The 21,590-nt window shown below is 40.1% G+C and overlaps 1 protein-coding gene across 1 annotated transcript in view; it reads right to left on the bottom strand.

Moving 5' to 3' along the window:
- Positions 1-21,590, bottom strand: part of PTPRM (protein tyrosine phosphatase receptor type M) — an 855,321-nt gene that overhangs the window by 25,174 nt on the left and 808,557 nt on the right. Inside the window, 6 exon segments of the mRNA XM_040434446.1 lie at positions 2,025-2,156; positions 4,009-4,182; positions 7,640-7,789; positions 8,069-8,204; positions 11,026-11,180; positions 13,808-13,924. Of these exon segments, the coding sequence (XP_040290380.1) occupies positions 2,025-2,156; positions 4,009-4,182; positions 7,640-7,789; positions 8,069-8,204; positions 11,026-11,180; positions 13,808-13,924 (864 nt within the window).

Genomic DNA, 21,590 nt, shown 5'->3' with positions numbered 1-21,590 from the left:
TGCAGCGTTCGGGTGTCCGCCTGGCCGTGCGGAGGCAAACGGATCCGTCCAGACTTACAATGTAAGTCAATGGGGACGGATCCGTTTGAAGTTGACACAATATGGCTCAATTTTCAAACGGATCCGTCCCCCATTGACTTTCAATGTAAAGTCAAAACGGATCCGTTTGGATTATCATGAACAAAAAAAAATAAAAATAATTTATTTATTTTTTATTTTTTTTGTTCATGGTAATGCAAACGGATCCTTTCTGAACGGATCTAAGCGTTTGCATTATAGGTGCGGATCCGTCTGTGCAGATACCAGACGGATCCGCACCTAACGCAGGTGTGAAAGTAGCCTTAGTCACACCACAGATTTTCAATTATATTCCGGTCTGGGGACTGAGATGGCCATTCCAGAACGTTGTACTTGTTCCTCTGCATAAATGCCTTAGTGGATTTTGAGCAGTGTTTAGGGTCGTTGTCTTGTTGAAAGATCCAGCCCCGGCGCAGCTTCAGCTTTGTCACTGATTCCTGGACATTGGTCTCCAGAATCTGCTGATACTGAGTGGAATCCATGCGTCCCTCAACTTTGACAAGATTCCCAGTCCCTGCACTGGCCACACAGCCCCACAGCATGATGGAACCACCACCATATTTTACTGTAGGTAGCAGGTGTTTTTCTTGGAATGCTGTGTTCTTTTTCCTCCATGCATAACGCCCCTTGTTATGGCCAAATAACTCAATTTTAGTTTCATCAGTCCACAGCACCTTATTCTAAAATGAAGCTGGGTTGTCCAAATGTGCTTTAGGCCACCTCAAGCGGCACTTTTTGTGCTGTGGGTGGAGAAAAGGCTTCCTCTGCTTCACTCTTGCATACAGCATCTCCTTGTGTAAAGTGCGCCAAATGGTTGAACGATGCACAGTGACTCCATCTGCAGCAAGATGATGTTGTAGGTCTTTGGTGCTGGTCTGTGGGTTGACTCTGACTGTTCTCACCATTCGTCGCTTCTGTCTATGCGAGATTTTTCGTGGTCTGCCACTTCGAGCCTTAACTTGAACTGAGCCTGTGGTCTTCCATTTCCTCAATATGTTCCTAACTGTGGAAACAGACAGCTGAAATCTCTGAGACAGCTTTCTGTATCCTTCCCCTAAACCATGATGGTGAACAATCTTTGTCTTCAGGTCATTTGAGAGTTGTTTTGAGACCCCCATGTTGCTACTCTTCAGAGAAAATTAAAAGAGGAGGGAAACTTACAATTGACCCCCTTAAATACTCTTTCTTATAATTGGATTCACCTGTGTATGTAGGTCAGGGGTCACTGAGCTTACCAAGCCAATTTGAGTTCCAATAATTAGTTCTAAAGGTTTTGGAATCAATAAAATGACAACAGTGCCCAAATTTATGCACCTGCCTAATTTTGTTTAAACAATTATAGCACACTTTCTGTAAATCCAATAAACTTAATTTCCCTTCTCAAATATCACTGTGTGTGTCTCCTATATGATATATTTAACTGACATTTTTTATCGTAACAACCAACGATTTATACAGGAAAATCATGACAATTAACAAGGTTGCCCAAACTTTCGCATCCCACTGTATATTGCTGTACTTAATGGAGTAGATAAAGTCTGAGGTGTGCAGTGTGTCTTCATCATTCAGTTACATGCTAATCTTTTTACTGCCACTTTAACACATAGCTAGCTATTATAATGACTGCCAAATAATATGAACAGCTTCTCAAAATCGTTTGTAGCAAATTACAGTTTGTCACCCTCAATGTGCATGTGACAAACTTGAAGTAATAAAATGATATTATATTCTATATGATATGTTCTATATATATTCACTGCGCAAAACACCTCTTTGCGTTGACCAAGCAACTCCATAGTAACTTTCATCCATAAGAGCAAAAACGCTTATCATGTGCATAATCAGAAAATAGTGTGACCTCTCCTCTTGGTCTATGGATAGCTTTGCTGAAAAGTGAAATGTTCTGAATAGTTCTGCCAGTGCATGCATGATTTCTGCCGACATACCTGCGCAGGGTCTACATCATTTAGCATTACTATTGATGTACAGTGATAGTCAAGGACCAGCCTCCAGAAGTCCTTTACTGTGTTCGGTAAGGGATGTTGTGTAACGATGAAAGCTGAGGGTTGCACATAGCTCTAAAGAACAGAGAACAAATTATAATGACAGAGAAGAAGCAAGAAATCAAGCATGTTCAGTAGCAGGATGTCACAATCCAAGACATTGTTAAGATTAACAAAACGGCCAGGGCCCCTTTGGAGGTTTTTCCTTTTTTCTTGTAAGAAATGCCACTACTTTCTAACATTTTCATCTTCAAATGGTAACAATATAGACTTACTTTTTTTAACAAAGGATTGGACAAGAAATTGATTTGTTGGGTCACTGTGGCATTTCTTACAGTTTTATTTTTAGTGGAGACATTCATATTCTAAAAGGAAGGTTAAGGTTAACTTTTAACATTTGTACTTATTAAATGGTTGACACACCGGAAAGCTTTCCATTTGAGCTTAAAAAGATATTACAATTTACTGTGAGCACATAGCCAAGCTGACTGCCAACCAGAGTAATGGCTAGGTTTTCTTCATTTTGGGTGAAAATACAGTTTGCTGCTGTGGCCTTGTATCTAAAATAACACCAGCCAAAACACAGTGCCTTGTTGGGCCTTTCCCCAGTACCTGGGGACATATTCTAAGTTATTTAGTAATCACAAAACATGTAATAGAGAGATAAAATGTGTTATTGTAATTTATTTTGCTCAATTTATACATTTATACAGTATATATATATATATATATATATATATATATATATATATATATATTACAAAAATATGTTTATTGTAATTTATTAGCTCCATCACATTTTTGTGATTACTAAATAAATTCAACTTTTGCTGTTATCAAAATGTCCTGATATATAGAGATGTATCTGTAGATACCAGTGCATTGTACGTGAATACAGGTGAACGTTTTTAGTAAGATAAATGCCTCACATTTTTTTATGCCTCCCATACAGAAGGTTTTGGGTTTGACCTGGCCCAAATGGATCCCCTGTTCTAAGACTGAGGGAGCCGTTTTGTATGGCAGCGTTGGGCCTGTGGAAGACTCTATGGCCTGCCACAACAATGTTCCTGGGGAGGTCTCCCTGTGGCAGAGCTCTATAGGAACACAGTAAATCTCCTATAGGCTGCAATGGTAAATTATTGCAGTCTATGGGAAATCAGACAATAGCATATTAAAGTCCACTAAGTTTTTAAAACTATTTTTAAAAAATTATAGAAATTCGAATAAAAAAATAAACAATAAAAAAAATAAAGATCATGGTCATTATAGCGCACAAAATTCCTGTACTATTAAAATTGACTTATACTGTACGGTGAATGCTGCAATGGAAAAAAAAATCGAAATGGTGGATTCACCATTTTTTTTTATCACTTCATCCCCCCAAAAAAAACTGAGTAAAAAGTGATCAAAAGGAATATACATTCCAAAATGGTATCAATAAAAACTACAGATTACTATGCAAAACCCTCGCCTACTTGGCTTGGGTACACCTTCTACCAGTTTGGCTCCGCCAATAACATGGGGCCACTTCTACATTTTTTCCAGGGCCACTTTGAAGGATGGCTTTAGTTGTACTTCAACATATTGATATTTACAACACAAAACAAGAAGAAAGAACCTAAGCCTGAAGTATTGTAATACTACAAAAATGAACGGGTCTACAGAGTCCATTTGATCATAGACAACTGAGTGTCAGGGGAAATAAGGCAGAGATGTTGTTCTGTCCTACACTTCATCAATGTCCTTACATTCTCCTGGTATTGTAGAACTTTAGATGACATTACTTTCCTCTGCAATACCTGTCACTTATTATTGTGTAAGTGGACCCTCATGGATGCTCCAGGCTGTTTTCTCTGATTTGGGATATCTCATTTTGTGGGTTTATAGATTATATTCTCATTAGTGTAAACCATAAAAATGTTCTTACATCCATCAAGGCTGCATTGATGTAGTTACTGCTTTCTCCGTCTATTGTTATGAGGAAAGGGAGGCAGCGGTCTGGAGGTAAGACGTCCATGCAACGGTTCTTTTCATGGTTCCTAGGCAAGAGTGCTATACTGCAGTCTTCTACCCGTAGTGTTGGAGTCACCATGTTCAATGTCTGCCAACATGATAACATAAAGTAGAAGTTCAGGATTATTTCATAACAGTTATAATAAACTATAACGTAGTTTTTGGCAAGAGTGAATATTTTTGCTATTTTCTCATAACAGAAATTGATGGTATATTGCTAGCATTTGGTATAGACTAGAGTAACTAATAAGCGGCCCGAAAACCCCTTATGGATTAGGTGCACTTCTCTGGGTACACCCACCTCCAAAAAATTGCTAATTCGTATAAAGGAGGGGCACTCAATTATTTGAGAACTCTGGGCAGTAGATACAATGGTATTTATTAATCACTAATAGAACGCCTCATATGCATAAAATCGCGCGGAATAAAGTCACATCAAATAAAATCATACACCTAAATAGATGGTTAAAGGTTATAGAGGAGGACTATACTCCAGTGCTCTGCTATGAGCCAAAAGATAGCAATCCTCATGACAATAGGCCTTATATAATGGAATCACATCAGATGCTAATCTGGCCGATGTCAGTGATACTAGAGGAACGTTGTGGAATAAAGAGGATAGTGGACCTCGTTAATGTCCCAGTAGAAACAAACTGTATGGGAGATGGTCCCGTTAACAGACAGTCACTCTGTATTGGAGTATGTCCGTCTCATATAGTTTAGTATGTTCCAAGACAAACAATAGACTGATGGCATAAAGATTGGTTTGGTACGTTACCACCACTCTCTAGGATGTCAGCTGCTTTCTTCTCCTACCTACGGCATCCCGTGTGGTCTCGCGGTCATAGCCATACAGTTTGTTTCTACTGGGACATTAACGAGGTCCACTATCCTCTTTATTCCACAACGTTCCTCTAGTATCACGGACATCGGCCAGATTAGCATCTGATGTGATTCCATTATATAAGGCCTATTGTCACAAGGATTGCTATCTTTTGGCTCATACCAGAGCACTGGAGTATAGTCCTCCTCTATAACCTTTAACCATCTATTTAGGTGTATGATTTTATTTGATGTGACTTTACTTGATGCGATTTTATGCATATGAGGCGTTCTATTGGTGATTAACAAATACCATTGTATCTACTGCCCAGAGTTCTCAAATAATTGAGTGCCCTCCTTTGTACGATATTGCTAGCATTTGGCATTGCTTTCTGATCTATGAAGGTTTTATTAATAGGACTGCAGTCCTGTTTTAGTCCTTCCACCCCTTTACTAATTCTCCCTGCAAAACAGCAATTTAGTATAGACCAGCATCACAGAAACTGTAAAGAGGGTTGAAGTACTAAAGGAGTGGTGTGGCTCTGTTCACAGGAATAGTTTGGAGCGCAGAAGTCAACCTCTGCTCATTAGAAAGCAATTAAAGTATCTTGTAGGCACTGCAGGAACATATAAAACAATCTCTACCAAATCTCAAGCATACCAGTAGTTTCTATTCAACCCAGCAACTGGGAAGGAAATCAAAGGGCTGACCTTCTGTGCTTGGCCGCTAAAGGCATCTATGTTGGTCCCATATTCATATTTACCCGCATTGAGTAAAATGATGTTTTATTTTATGCAAATGAGCGTCTAGGAGCAATGGGGGCGTTGCTGTTACACCGAGAAGCTCTGCTCTCTCTTGCAACTGCTGCACCCTCTGCACTTTGATTGACAGGGCCATGTGTGATGAAGTTTTCTCTGCTGGCTTTGTCAATCGAAGTGCAAGGGGCAACATTTCCTTTGCTCCTGGAGGCTCATCTGGACATATTAAAACATGTTTCTAGGCAGTGTAGGCATATATCAGAATGGGGCCAACACAGATGCCTTCAGCTGCCAAGTGCACATGCAACAGGTCAGCCAGTTTCATAGGTACAAATCTGCTGACAGATGCCCTTTAAGTGCAGTTTTCCTTCCATGTCTTTCTGGTATGAAGCAGCCACATACCCAGAAATACAAACTGCCATTCTTTCCAACTATTCATTCGGTACAATTTAATGTCATTTTACTTTATTCCTTTTATTTTGTTAAGAAACGAATGTCAGCTTCATATTTATGTCTATGTATACTATAAAGCTATATAATAGCTTGCCTCTATGCACAAAATAGCCATTCAAGGTTCTAAATCTTCTCAGATTGCTTACAGTTAAGGCACTCCTGGTGAGTATCAGAATAAACATTTTTATAGAATCATTACTTTCTATGATTATCAAGGGTGTATTAGACACCCTGATTCTGCAAGCGATTGTCGAGAGGGAAGCGTTCCCTGTCCGCCAGACAGCAGAGGACACCACTGCTATTAGATGTAGCAATGTCATATGCAGAATGGGGAGGAGTTATCGCTATGCCATCGCTCGTCCCCATGCAGGGCAGTGGTGTGCCAGCGGCAGATCGTAATTAGCACAGTCTTCCGCCGGAAAATCCCTTAAGACTGATCATGAATCATACTCACCATGAAGAGGCCAAATTTGCTTGTCAGCCACAAAAGGATCTTGATAAACATACTCTATGCTTGTCAACTAAAGAGTGTGGTAGAAAGGTGCCAACTCTGACTCTGTTGCCCAAGAGCCCATGTAGACCAGGGGCTAACTCTGTACACAATGTAAACTAAGCTAAAAAGCAGAGTCAAGAAGTTTTTTAGTCTATTATATGACTGACCATTAACATTACACTCAAGGCCCTCCATAGGTCCATAGAGAAGGCAGTGAGCAGGAATGAGGGAATTCATTCCGCATCATTGCCTGCTGGTTAGCAGCATATACATACATGATCGTCGCTTTGTGGGGATGAATGATCAATAAATAGTACGACACCCTCATACAGTTCCATTGTTTGTTAGCAGCGCATCCCTCTCACATAGGAAAATGCGCTGCCGAAAAACAAAAGGGGGATTTATCACACCCTGCACTCCAGAATTCACTCTTCAAAAAGTTGCAAAATCGTGCTTTTGCTACTTTTGAGGTCACGTGTACAACATTTTTGCTACTTTTTGCATTTGTACACCACTCAATTTTGAAAAATAGGTGGAATATTGGGCATGGCTAGCTATGTTACAGAGTTTCTCTCCAGATTCATGAATGGGACTTTTTAAAAGGTCATAGTAAAGCCACTCCAATGGTGGTGCAGAAAACTGGAGTAGCATTTCTAGACAAATGTGTTAGATTTAAAGATGAGCTAGATTTAACAAATGTGCATTTTGATGAATTTGGCACAAACTATGCCATCGCTGACTCAAGGAAAACTGATTTCAAATGTTGTCCACATGATGAATTTCTTCCCAAAAATTTACGGTGCCATAGGAAAGATGCAATCATCCACAAAAAGTGCTTGTTAGTTTGTTAGGTGATCTTGGATACCTTTACACTGGCCAGTTATTTGGAACAAGTATTAACACAAACATTTGGTCCCGATAATTCCCCACATCATCAATTCTACTACAAAGGAAGGTGTACCACCACTACAGGATGAGGCCCCTTTTAAGATATCTAATTAAGTTAATACACACTTACTCTGAATTCCTCTTTAATTTGACTGGAGTTTGTTTGAGGGTCCACTTTATTCATTTCATAGTGTACTGATCGGATCTGAGTAGCAGAGATTGATGTGTCCCCACATAAACAAGCTTCTAATATGGCATCGTGAATGAACACATACTGTTCCTAAAGCATCAAAAAAAGGCAATCATGAAACAGGAATTCATTGCTCATCTAATTTGGAATATAAGCATTTAAAAGTGAAAAACTGAAATGTACTAAAATAAGTGCGTTTCTCAATACAAAATTAAACAAAGAAATTCCTTCAGCTGCCACAAGTCTTCATCATCATTTTATTACTTTGTACAGTAAATCTGCAAATAATACTTGTTGGTTCAAATCTAACAATCAATTTTTTCAGTTTCTCAATATATATATATACATACAGAGAGAGCGAGAATGTACCTCTGTCTGTACCATGTTCACTCTACGAGAGCGGAGTTCTCTCACACAGTTGTAAATATCTACAACTCCTTCCCTTTCAGCCATGTCCAGCATGATGTCTATGACAATAAAACAACCTGTTCTGCCAGCTCCAGCGCTGAAAGAAAGAAAAAACAAGACCATGAAAAAACTGAAAATTAAAAGCATCATTATCCCTAGCAGTTGCCTTGGACTGTCCCAATTCTTTAGTCACCACACACATATATGTGATGTTTAAGTGTTTAGATATTTTTCTTCTTTTATATTCAATAAGTGGTTGACAATATTCATATTTGAAGCAGATGTGGGCTTACAAAACATAGAACTCACTACCTTTAGGTTGGCAACACCATCTTAAGGTAGCCATACACATTAGATGAATGCTGGCCAAACCTACCTAATCTGAATGGGGATGTTCTGACTTCCCTGGACAACAAGGAAAGAAGGGTCCTAAAAGTTTGTTCTCTAGGGAGACAAGCTGCCCCCAGAGGTATGTATCAGTGGCCTAATCCTCTCTCACTACTGAGAACACATGCATGCTTAGCTGAGTACTTGTGTTTGAGGGAATAGAGCCTGTATTAGACCGGCAGATTTTCTGCCAGATGATCGCTAACGAGTATTCGTAGTAACACTTATTAGCGATCATCTGACGCTCGTTCCTTGGGCAATCTAAATCTTTTGACTTGACAGGTTTAAAAATGATTGTTTGCAAGCGGCAGATCGTAGTGTCGGCAAATAATGATTCAGTAGAGGAAAGAGCAATGGTATAACGATCGCTCCACCCTATAGTCAGGAGGAGATTGTTGCATATAATAGCAGCAGTCTCCTCCGCTAGTGAGCAGGCGATTGCTGGGAGGGAACCATTCCTTCCTGACAATCGCCGGCAGAATTGGGCTGTGTAATACAGCCTTTAGGAGGAACAGCTGTCAGTTAAACAAGCATTTGTCCGACAGCTAAAAGAAATTGTACGGTCACCCATACCTATACTGCTCAATGTAATTTACTGGCGTCACAATCCGTCCCTTATTTCAGTTGTAGTAACAGATATTTATGCTGTTACACCCTTTTTGTCTCTGCTATTGACATCTATCGGCTCCAACCCTGCAGATGGTTCAAACTGGGTTGTGTGTACAAGCTCCCAACGCTGCCCATGATGTGCCATAGTCTGTAGTACAGAGACTAGTCATGGAGTCCTGACTTCCCCTATAGCAAGCTAACTAGTTCTATTCCTGTTTGAAAGAAGCCATTTATAAAGATTTACCATTTAAAGGATACCTTACACTAACACGGATAACAGTCATTTGTTAATAAATGTACAATATACTCTACTAATGCAGTGACCCAGTGGATCACTGCTAAAGGTTCATTTGTTTGCCAAGAGTTAAATGTTGTGATTTAATGCTGAATGCACTTGTCTCTATGCACTATGTATCCCAAATTGTTGTGTATAGACAACAAACAGTTAACACTGGCAATCTTAGCCTAGTTTCCAGTGTGATGGGCTAGTCTTGTCCCTGGCTAGTGAAAGTCTGAGCTATGCAGAGCTAGAAGCAAGACCTAAACGTGTGAGCTCCTGCCAATTAGGCCGAAAGAGATATTGTATCCAGGAAACACCATTCCTGAGACTGAAAATCCACCAGAGAACAATTTAACTGAGAGACTATACGTAAGGGAAGAGAACAGACATTCACAGAAGGTCAAGAACCAGTAAGGTACTGAATGTTTCTGGCAATAAGACTTTACTGCTATGGAAAGAGTATATTGCTTTGGCGCACACTACATTTTGAGACAGACTGGCCATCCGGATCTAAGATCTGTCCCCTGCAGACTAAGAATTGCATAAAGGTTTATGAGAACCTGTGGTTACGTATTTGTAGAGACTGCAAAATGCACTTAGAGACAAATAGGGAGTACTATTACTACCATCATTGCTGCCTATACACAGCTACTGGGAAAAGACTACACTGTAGTATACTTTAGAACTGTGCATATTGCTGCTATTTGTGCTACTACTACTCCCATCATCGATTCAGGAAAAGGAGACTTTATTATAATCAACGGGCCTGATTATTGACACTACCATCCCTCTGCCGACCCCTACATCTTCCCTCCTGCCTTGTACCCATTTATCTAACATCAAGGGCACCCTACCTAACACCAGGAAGGAGCCCGAATACCAAGGTGTGTCCTGAGGGAAGAAAGAATGCATCTCCATTAATTCCATGGCCCCAGAGTGCGTTGGAGTGAGAACAGCCACAGTGAATCAACTACTACTCCTATCAGTGCCTCATCTAACACTCCATTCCTCCTGGCTTGGGTCGCTGAACTATTACATAGAACATTCAAGGTATATACTGCAAAGCTTGTGAACAGCGACAAGTAACATGCAAATAAAAAGGAAAAGGAAAATACAAAAAAATGTAATCTTTACTAGACATGTATCATACATGGTTTATGTAATGAATTGAAAAAGCCTTACAGGGGGACACGTTTCCCTATATATTTGTGTTTCATAAAAATGGCTTTATCTGAGCATAGTGCCTCTATGAAGATTGTAAATTCACTTTATGTACAGCCTGCCTCATTTAGGCTACTTTCACATCTTTTTTTTTTTATTCCGCTATTGAGATCCGTCATAGGACTGCAAGCTGATATTTTGAAAGCTGTGAAGAATTGATATTTATTATACCGCATAATAAGTAAGCTTGTGGAAAGTGGAATACCCCTTCAAGTTACTATGCTTTTTAAATGCAGTGTCTCCATTATGTTGCCTGCACCCTTTATAATGGGATATTATCTATGTATTCTTTTTGCTCCTTTAGTTTCAAGCAGGAAAAATCTTATGTAAAGCTGTTAATAAATACATATCTGAACCATGGCAACATTTTGAGTCCTTCTAAAAGTTGTTTGCATCATTTATGATTTTATGGTCAGTTTACCTGCAATGCACAACCAGTGGACCTGCATTGGCTGGGCTCTTGGACTTGACTTGCCGTACAAACCCTAGAAGTCCTGTGGCATGGTATGGCACACCATGATCAGGCCAGCCTGTAAAGTGGAACTGGCGGATTTCCCGTATTTCATGTACACCCCTCTGCACATAACAAAGGAAGAAAAATTAATATTAATTTATGGATATTGATCTTTGCTTTAAAAACATAAATACTATAAAAATGAATACAGTAGTAAAATCGGGTAGTAGATTAAAAGGCGTTTACAAGATTTGCTCAGGATAGGTCATCAGTATCTGATTGGAAGGGGGGGGGTCGAACACCCGGGACCCCCACCGATCAGCAGTTTGAGAAGGCACGGGCACTCCTGTGAATTCCACAGCCTTCTCTCAGCTCACCAAGCACAGTGCCGTACATTGTATAGCGGCTGTTCTTGGTATCGCATTTATCCTCAGAAGTGAATGGAGTTGAGCGCGATACCAAGCTGAGGATAGGCCATCAGTATCAAAATCGCAGAAAACCCCTTTAAATAGATATGCAGATTTGTTAATTAATGGAAATATATATGTGCAGGATTCATATAAAATAGCTGCAACAAAAACGCTACCACTGTAAAACACATAATTATATTGTAAATGATCCCTGTATTAAAAAATTGTAATGATCCTAACTAAATTGTAATCATAATAAAATCCAAGTGTAATAATGGAGCTGTTATGAGAGGCCTTCACCGGCAGTATATCAACATAATAATAATAAAATAATAATACAAATCTATTCTCCTTGAAACCCATTTAATATTAGAACCATAACAAAGAACATACAAATCACAAAGGAAAAAAGTTGAAGTATTTTGATATGAACTGAATACACCCCACTTCTTGCAATTTCGTAAACTATGCCAGAAAGGTAATATTCTAGAAAGTCTTCACAAATCTCAATAAATATGGCTTTTTAATACACTGCTTCCATTTATAATGGTATTCAATGGAAATCCATCTGTTCAGCAGATGAATCGAGTCTATACAAGACTTCACAAGAAACATCTCCAACTGGAGGTCTTCACACTTCCCTCATCAATGCAAACATATGCTATTCTGTGCAATTTGCAAACTTCACAGGGCTGGGATAGAATGTTAAGTTCACAAAACTTAGTAAAGGAAGAATTTGTGGCTCTCCCTTCATTATATAAAGTAAAAGAATGTACTGGCGATGAGAAATGAACAATTTAATTGTATCTGTCGTGAAGTGAGATAAAAATATTGGGTTCTCAAGGGATAAAAGAAAATTGTGTTGGAAAACTGTTGGGGCCGAAAAGGATTTATGAACTGGTCATAGCCAGTGACAATAAGTCATTGTAGGCAAATGTTTTATGATTGTCCACTTTATGCACATCATGTCTCTATGCCAAGGTGTTTTGGAAGTACTGCTTAAAAAAACTTTCGGTACAACCCTTGTGCATTCCTGGCCACAAATGTAATTTAAAAACACATTGGGGTAGATATTTAAAACCATCTATAAGAAAAACTGTCTTTGCAGCCAATAGCAACCAATCACAGCAAACTTTTAAGTTCTTGAGCTGTGATTGGTTACTATGGGCAACAAGAACAGTGTTGCTTTTAGACAGTTTCTATAAATCTTCCCCACTAACTTAATGTTGTTAAAGGGGTTGTCCAGATTCAGAGCTGAACCCGGACATACCTCCATTTTCACCCAGGCAGCCCCCCTGACTTGAGCATCGGAGCAGTTCATGCTCCTATACTCTCCTTTGCCCTGCGCTAAATAGCTCAGGGCAAAGGCATTTTTAAGAGTTCCGGTGACGTACCGAGCTCTCCATGGGGCTGCCAGGAAGCCCGGTGTCACCGGCACTAATGGGTGGGCTTTAGCGCTGCCCTAGCCAGCAGTGTGTTATTGTAAACAAAACAGCCCATCAGGGGTGCTGCCTGGGTGAAAATAAGGGTATGTCCAGGTTCAGCTCTGAACCTGGACAACCCCTTTAATTACGTCATAATGCCCAAACGCCAAGTGCGCTCAGAAGTACCATACCAGCGAGTAGAGAGGACGCCGTACATGCATTCACAATGGGGCCCGTTCTTCTGATAGGAGTGGCACCTATTTGTTATTTATTGCTTATCCTTTCAATATGTCATAAATGTCCATTTGGGATCAGCCCTTTAATAGTGTCAGCTTATATTAAAGGGGTTTCCAGGAGTACAATATTGATGACCTTTCCTTAGGATAAGACATCAATATCTGATCGCTGGGAGTCTGACTACTGGCACCCCCTGCTGATCAGCTATCTGAAGAGATCGTGGTGCTCCAGTGAGCACTGTGGCTTAGTCACAGCACCGTACATTGTCTATCACTGTGCTTGGTATTGAATAGGACTGAGTGGCACATAGACCATGTGACCTAGGAAGAGGCCATAGTGCCACACTCTTCATATAGCTTATCGGTGCGGATGCCAGAAGTCAGATCCACCATATAACTTTGGATTTGAACAATCTTTTTGTGTTAGAAGGGGCCCTTGGGTATCAGCTGTAATCAATGGGAGAACCTGTCAACAAATGTTTGCACAAAGTATTGCATGGATGTGCTGAGTACTCCAGAGTGAGAGCTGCTCTTTCTATCTGCTCTCTCTAAATAACAAATTCTTAATTGTGTGTCTAAGCTAGACAACCCCCTTTAATGCAAAAAGCTTAACCAGCATATTTAGTAAAGCAAATACATGTTTTCTTTCTGAATGGACACTTATTTCTCGAGGACTTACCTTTTCTACTGCAAAAGTTCGTATTACATATTCAGCAAGCAACTCTGTTTCAATAAGTGTCACTTTAATATCTTTATATATCTCTGTATCATCTGGCCAGTATTTGCAGCACTTCACCTAGAGGAGAAAAAAAATATTTTTTTTATTTATTTAAGGCATCCACAGCATGTAATATCTCTTATGGGTTCTTGAAGTGGATTTGAATTTCAGAGCAGATTTTAAAGTTAGTTTTACAGGGTATTTTAAACGTTATGTGAGCACTCAGTACTATTAGTCAATTAACTTATAGCCATGTGCCAATAATCCTTTGGCATATGGGGAAAACCCCCATGAACATATAAAAATCATACAGATATTATTCTCCGGGTCTTAAATATGGTAATATGGCACACTAATAAACGACAACATGATTAAAGGGGTTATTCCATGTAAAACATGTAAAACATTAAAATCAGACATCATATAGTACATGACAATCTCTTTCTAACAAAACTAGAACCAGCCCTGCACCTCACATGGATCCAGAGATCTCCATATTCATTGCTCTGCTAGATTTATATCAAGTTGACAGTTCAGGGGGAGTGTCTTTTCTGCTGCAGCTCAGGGGCGTGTCCATGCTCTCCCTATTACAGCTCAGGAGGCGTGTCCATGCTCTCCCTATCACAACTCAGGGGCATGTCCATGCTCTTCCTATCACACAGGAGGCAGTTGAAGGATGAAATTGAGCATGTGCGGCCTTCTCAGTGAGCAGGTCAAAGAAATAAGAGCAGGTGGTGCTATATAGATCCATTTTATTGAATAACTCAGTGGCTATGCTAAATTTTTAATTACATACAATTACAAAATAATTCATATCCAGGTGCTGGTTTGAAAACTGTAGAATATTTTCCATGGGACAACCCCTTTAACTACTGGATATGCAATGCACTGACAGTATTGGTTCAATAAGAGCGATCACATTACACAACTAGTCAAATAACAATGCAAGTACCAAACAAAGTTAACCACTTCCCAACCGCCCATAGGATATAAACGTCCTATGGGTGGTTGTTTAACTCTGAATGGACGTTTAAGGGTACTTTCACACTAGTGTTATTCTTTTCCGGCATAGAGTTCCGTCAAAAGGGCTCAATGCCAAAAAAGAACTGATCAGGCAATCCGTTCAGTTTGCCTCAGTATGCCTTCCGTTCAGTCACTGTCAGGCGTTTTGGCCGGACATAATACCGCAGCATGCTGCGGTATTATATCTGTCTAAAATGCCTGATCTGTCGCCGGCATTAATTCCCATTGACCTGCATTAGTGCCGGATCCGGCATTGCAAAACAACTGAAGGACGGATCCGTCCTTCCGGGCTGCGCATGCGCAGATTGGGAAAACTGGGAGAAAGACTGCAAGACGGATCCGTCCATCCGCATGACAAGCCGGATCCGTCTACAAATGCTGTCAGTTGTCACACTGATTGGTGGATCCGGCAGGCAGCTCCGATGACGGAACTGCCTGCCGGATAAAAATAACGCAACTGTGAAAGTACCCTTAGAACGTCCATTCAGAGATGGCAGCTGCACGCTAATCGTGCAGCTGCAGAGCGTTGGGCCCACTGTCAGTGACAGCAAGGCAACCCAGAGAGACGGCAGGGACAGTTCCCAGGTGTCCCTGGCTTCTAGATCGCTGTATACCTGGTGGTCATGTGACCGCCGGGGTTGGAAGAGTGCAGGAGCTGTTGGGTCTTTCATAGACCTCGATCAGCCCTGCACTGAGGCTGTACAGCCTCTCTGGGGGTTGAATTTTCACTGTAACTGGGGCTACTATGTCAGCCCCAGTTACAGGAGAAATCTATAGAGAAAAAAAAAAAGTTAAGTTAAATGTCCCCTAGAGGTCTTGTATGACCTTATGGGGGACGCAAAGTGTAAAATAAAAAATAAAAAAATAAAGTGTTTTATAACAAATTTTAAAAAAGGTTTCACATGTAGAAATAAAATTCCCCAATTAAGTAACAAAAAAAAAAAGTTAAAAATAGAAAATAATAAATAAAATAGACATATTTGGCATTGCCGCGTCCGTGACGGCTGGCTCTATAAATATATCACATGGTCCACCCCGTCCGATAAACACCATAAAACAAAAAAATCAAAACTGTGTCAAAAAAGCCATTTTTGTCACCTTACATCCCAAAAAGTGCAACACCAAGTGATTAAAAAGGCGTATGTCCCTCAAAATGGTACCAATAAAACTGTCACCTCATCTCGCAAAAAATGAGCCCCTACATAAGAAAATCGCTCAAAAAAATAAAAATGGAGACATTAAAAAATGCTATTATTGTGTTAAAGTGAAATAAAAAAATAAAAGTATACATATTAGGTATTGCCGCGTCTGTAACAACCAGCTCTATAATAATATCACATCACTTAACCCCTTAGGTGAACACTGTAAAAAATAAAAATAAAAACAGTGCCAAAAAAGCCATTTTTTGTCCCCTAACATCACATAAAGTGCAACACCAAGCAATCAAAAAGGTGTATTCCCCCCAAAATAGTACCAATAAAACGGTCACCTCATCCCGCAAAAAATGAGACCCTAACTAAGACAATTGGTCAAAAAATAAAAAGCTATGGCTCTCAGACTATGGAGACTCTAAAACATAATTTTGTTTGGTTTCAAAAATGCTATTATTGTGTAAAACTTAAATAAATAAGAAAAAGTATACATATTAGGTATTGCCACGTCCGTACCGATCTGCTCTATAAAAATTTCACATGACCTAAGCCCTCAGGTGAACGCTGTAAAAATAAATAAATAAAAACTGTGCTAAAACAACCAATTTTTTGGTCACCTTGCCCCATAAAGTGTAATACTGAATGATCAAAAAATCATATGTTCCCAAAAGTGGCACCAATAAAAACGTCAACTCTTCCTGCAAAAAACAAGCCCCCCGCACAAGACGATTGGCAGAAAAATAAAAAAAATATGGCGTTCAGAATATGGAGACAAAAAAATTATTTTTTTCAAAAATGCTTTATTATGTAAAACTGAAAATAACAAACAGAGAAAGTAGACATATTTGATATCATTGCGTCCATAACAATCTGCTCTATAAAAAATGCGCCCTGCCATGTGCCCTTACATCGGTTTAGGACCACATGTGGGGTGTTTATGTAAACCGCAGAATCAGGGTAATAAATTAAGTTTTGTTTGGCTGTTACCCCTCGATGTGGTAAAGAAAAAAGTGGATTAAAATGGAAAATCTGCCAAAAAAGTGAAATTTTGAAATTTTATCTCCATTTTCCTTTAATTCTTGTGGAACACCTAAAGGGTTAACAAAGTTTGTAAAATCAGTTTTGAGTAACTTGAGGGGTGTAGTTTCTACAATGGGGTCATTTATGGGGGTTTTCCACTATGTAAGCCCCACAAAGTGACTTCAGAACTGAACTGGTCCTTAAAAAACTGGGACTTGACCTGGGAAATTTTCTTAAAATTTTCAAAAATTGCTTCAAAAATTCTAAACCTTCTAGCGTCCTAAAAGAATAAAATTACATTACCAAAATGATGCCCACATAAAGTAGATATATGTGGAATGTTAATTAATGAATATTTTATGAGGCATCACTATCTGTCTTAAAAGCAGAGAGATTCAAATTTAGAAAACTGAATTTTTTCACATTTTCGTTAACTTTTGGATATTTCTATAAATAAAGGTGAAATAGACTCAAATTTACCACCGTCATGAAGTACAATGTGTCACGAGAAAACAATCTCTGAATGGCTTGGATAAGTAAAAGCGTTCCAAAGTTATTATCACATAAAGTGAAACGTCAGATTTGGAAAATTAGGCCTGGTCAGGAAGGGGGCAAATGGCCCAGGCTGGAAGTGGTTAAGATTTACACATTTGATCGGTGAAACAATATTGCAGTTTACTACATACCTGAATGATTAAAAAAAAAACTACAGAAAGAAAATGTATTGTTATATTGGTAATTAGGGATTCATGGCTGAACTAGTGATGGGCAGCTGATATCACTGCCCATATTACATTCAACACCCTTTGCTTCTGCAGTTAAAGGGGTATTCCAGTAAAGTAACAAATTTTTTTTCAGAAACTGAATTAAGGCTGCAAGCTGTGACCCAAACAGAACACATACCTATACATATAACTAGAGTTTCAATTTCCCCTGCAATCCATTTGTCTAGCTCCTGTGTGAGTCTGCAACTCACTTTGGCGCCTGATCTTCCCTCACAAAACTACAATCCTCACAATCCACCCTAGCTTTCCTGCTGTGAATTTGTGTTTGTTCATGAGTGTTGATGTTTATTGATTGGCTGCCTGATATTCCAGTCCAGTCACACCCCTCTACTCTACACACTGAGCATGCTCGACCTAACAAAGGCTCAGAACTACAGGTCGCGGTCATGGTAATTTATGAGGAAACGCAGAGGAAGAAAACTACTTTTATAACTACTGAACGGTAAATATGTGAAATTGACATTATATTAGGTAATTATTGATGATGAATTAGTCTAAAACAAAAGTTTTATTTATGGTAACCGGAATACCCCTTGAAGCATTTTCTCTCATGCTGTGAGAAGACTGCCAGAAAAAAATGTAGCATGCCAAATAAAATGTAAAAATAACAGAAAAAAAACTTCATTGATGATATATTTATTGCTGTATTTATCAACTTGCATATTTGCTTATGTCAGCCAAAAGAGAGACTCCTCCAAAAGGAATATGGATCCATCTGTAGACAGCTGTTTCAGGGTTCTTGCCCCTCACCAGTACAGAGCAGGGTATGGTAGACAGAATGAGATGCCTAAAGGCTGACGATCAGGACAATTATTGGGGTCAAATGTTTGTATGAATGCTTGTTCCTGATAGTTGTTCTGTCAAAGGTGTAGCCGATCACCCAATGAGTAAATGCTTGTAAAATCATGAATCTGCATGGAAATGAATGATCCCCATACAGAGGGGATCACTGATCCTATTCAATACCCTTGACATCAGCCACTATAAAAGGGCCCTTAGACACAGCTTGGGAGGGGGTACTGGTTCTTAATATTCTAATGAAATGGTTTTGCATATATTGTATTGCAATCTGCTATATACAGTATATGTATATATGTATGTGTTAGGTAGGGAAATAAGGTTGTAACCTTCTCTAAAGGGCATCTGTCAGATTTGTACCTATGAAGCTAATTAACCTGTTTCATGGGCACCTGGCAGAGCCTCTAGGTGTAATGGCAACACCCCTGTTGCTCCTAGAGCGACATTTGCACATATTAAAACATCATTTTCTCAGCATGGCAGGCACATATCAACGTGGGACCAACACAGATGCTCTTAAAGGGAACCTGTCATGTGAATATAGGTGCAACATGCCGTATGCTAATTAGGTGATTTGAGTCCAGCGTGATGTCAGGGAGTCCAGCGTTTTTTTAATTCAGAGCTATAGCCACTCCCCTGCCACCTGCTGCTGGTTCATATGGAAAAAAACTGTCATTCAGCAGCAGGTGGGCGGGGAGAGTCAGGAGCTCATGAATATTCAGGACTCTTCATTATAAGCTGGAGCTTTTCAATACAAGATGTTGGCAGATTGACTGGGTCAATTAAAGAAAGTGACCCAGCAAGAGAATCAATCACTTATTTATGTTGCCCTTAGTTAGGACTCCATAAAACTGGTGACAGGTTCCCTTTAACTGCCATGTGCACATGCAACAGGTCAGCCAAATGCACTATCAAGGAGCAGATGTGAATGGGTATAAATGATATCCCTATGGAAACAAATAAGGGCAAACAGATATTGTCACACTAGGAGTAAGTACTGTAATATACACCTAATAACACTAAGCAAAAATATTACAACTAATAGTAGACTGCAATTACATTCAATTTTGCTGTGTACTTATCTAACCACGTATGTCCTGGTGTCTGTGTATTTGTTGCTGTGAAACATTAGCCACATGCTGTAAATAACTTCAAAGAACATAACAGGAAGCAGCTGCAGGAGGATCCCGATCCCGTTCCAGGCAAAACAAAGATGTCTGGAGATCGCTGCTGCCAACTGTTGACTCCCAGGTTTTGGCACAACTTCTGTTTTACAGACTGAAGATCTTTGACTAATTGTCTATGATGGAATTATTTACAGCTCTCTTTATCCATATGGAAGCCAAGCAAAGAGCTTACACTGACTAGTAGTAGATGCAGAACCTAAAAACCCCATGCTACTTATTGGCAAAGAATTTTTCACATCAAAATAAATTCTGCATGTAAAATACAAAAAGAAAAAAGAAAAAACAACTGTAGAGTGACAATATGCACCTGGATACAATACACCTCATGACTAATGCAGTACAACACATACATACAAGACTTGGTGATACAGCTCCCCTTGCAGACAGCTCCTTTTCTGCCTTTTCAGGATTTAATCTGTCACCCCCAACCCCTTATGTTAGTTTGGTTTTGTATATTATATTTATCTAGGGAGAAGGCTTGGCTGTACTTTTTCATCTCCTTTTGTCCCAGAAGGGCTAATATTCAAAATATCAGGGTTCCATACATTCAAATAGAAAAAGCCCCTAAACCAAACCTCCCAACTGTCCCGGATCCTGCAGGACAGTCCCAGATTTCAGTGGCTGTCCTACGGTACTGGTACGGGGAGGTATGTCCCGCTTTCTGGTAGCTGTCCCTGCTTCCATAGGAAGCAGAGGCAGCTGCCTGTAGTGATGAAGCAAGAGCCCTTGGTCGGCTCTCTGCTTTATCATTCCTCCCCCTTGCGGCACTCCACACTGGGTAGGTGGTGAGGCAGGGGGCATGGCAGGGGGAGGACCAGATGGGAGCTCCATGTGGCATGCTGCTGCTGCAGAACGAGGTAAGTATGTGGAGTTTATTTTTTTACTGCCTGTGAAGGGGGGATATTACTGGGCATATTAATATCAGGGGGCACTTTACTGGGCATATTACTATCAGGGGGCACTTTACTTGGCATATTACTATCAGACGGCACTTTAATGGGCATATTACTATCAGGGGGTAGAGTTGAGCGAACACCTGGATGTTCGGGTTCGAGAAGTTCGGCCGAACTTCCCGGAAATGTTCGGGTTCGGGATCCGAACCCGACCCGAACTTCGTCCCGAACCCCATTGAAGTCAATGGGGACCCGAACTTTTCGGCACTAAAAAGGCTGTAAAACAGCCCAGGAAAGAGCTAGAGGGCTGCAAAAGGCAGCAACATGTAGGTAAATCCCCTGCAAACAAATGTGGATAGGGAAATGAATTTAAAAAAATTTTTTAAAAAAAATTAACCAATATCAATTGGACAGAGGTCCCATAGCAGAGAATCTGGCTTCACGTCAGCAGAGAATCAGTCTCTTCATGCCATAGCAGAGAATCTGGCTTCATGTCACCCACCACTGGAACAGGCCACTGTCACATATTTAGGCCCCGGCACCCAGGCAGAGGAGAGAGGTCCCGTAACAGAGAATCTGGCTTCATGTCAGCAGAGAATCAGTCTTCATTTCATAGCAGAGAATCAGGCTTCACGTCACCCACCACTGGAACAGGCCACTGTCTCATATTTAGGCCCCGACACCCAGACAGAGGAGAGAGGTCCCGTAACAGAGAATCTGGCTTCATGTCAGCAGAGAATCAGTCTTCATGTCATAGCAGAGAATCAGGCTTCACGTCACCCACCACTGGAACAGGCCACTGTCACATATTTAGGCCCCGGCACCCAGACAGAGGAGAGAGGTCCCGTAACAGAGAATCTGGCTTCATGTCAGCAGAGAATCAGTCT

This window comes from Bufo bufo, chromosome 5 (assembly GCF_905171765.1).
Source record: "Bufo bufo chromosome 5, aBufBuf1.1, whole genome shotgun sequence".
Taxonomy (NCBI): Eukaryota; Metazoa; Chordata; class Amphibia; order Anura; family Bufonidae; genus Bufo; species Bufo bufo.
The sequence above is the reverse complement of the archived record's forward strand: the minus strand, read 5'-3'. Positions and strand labels throughout refer to the sequence as shown.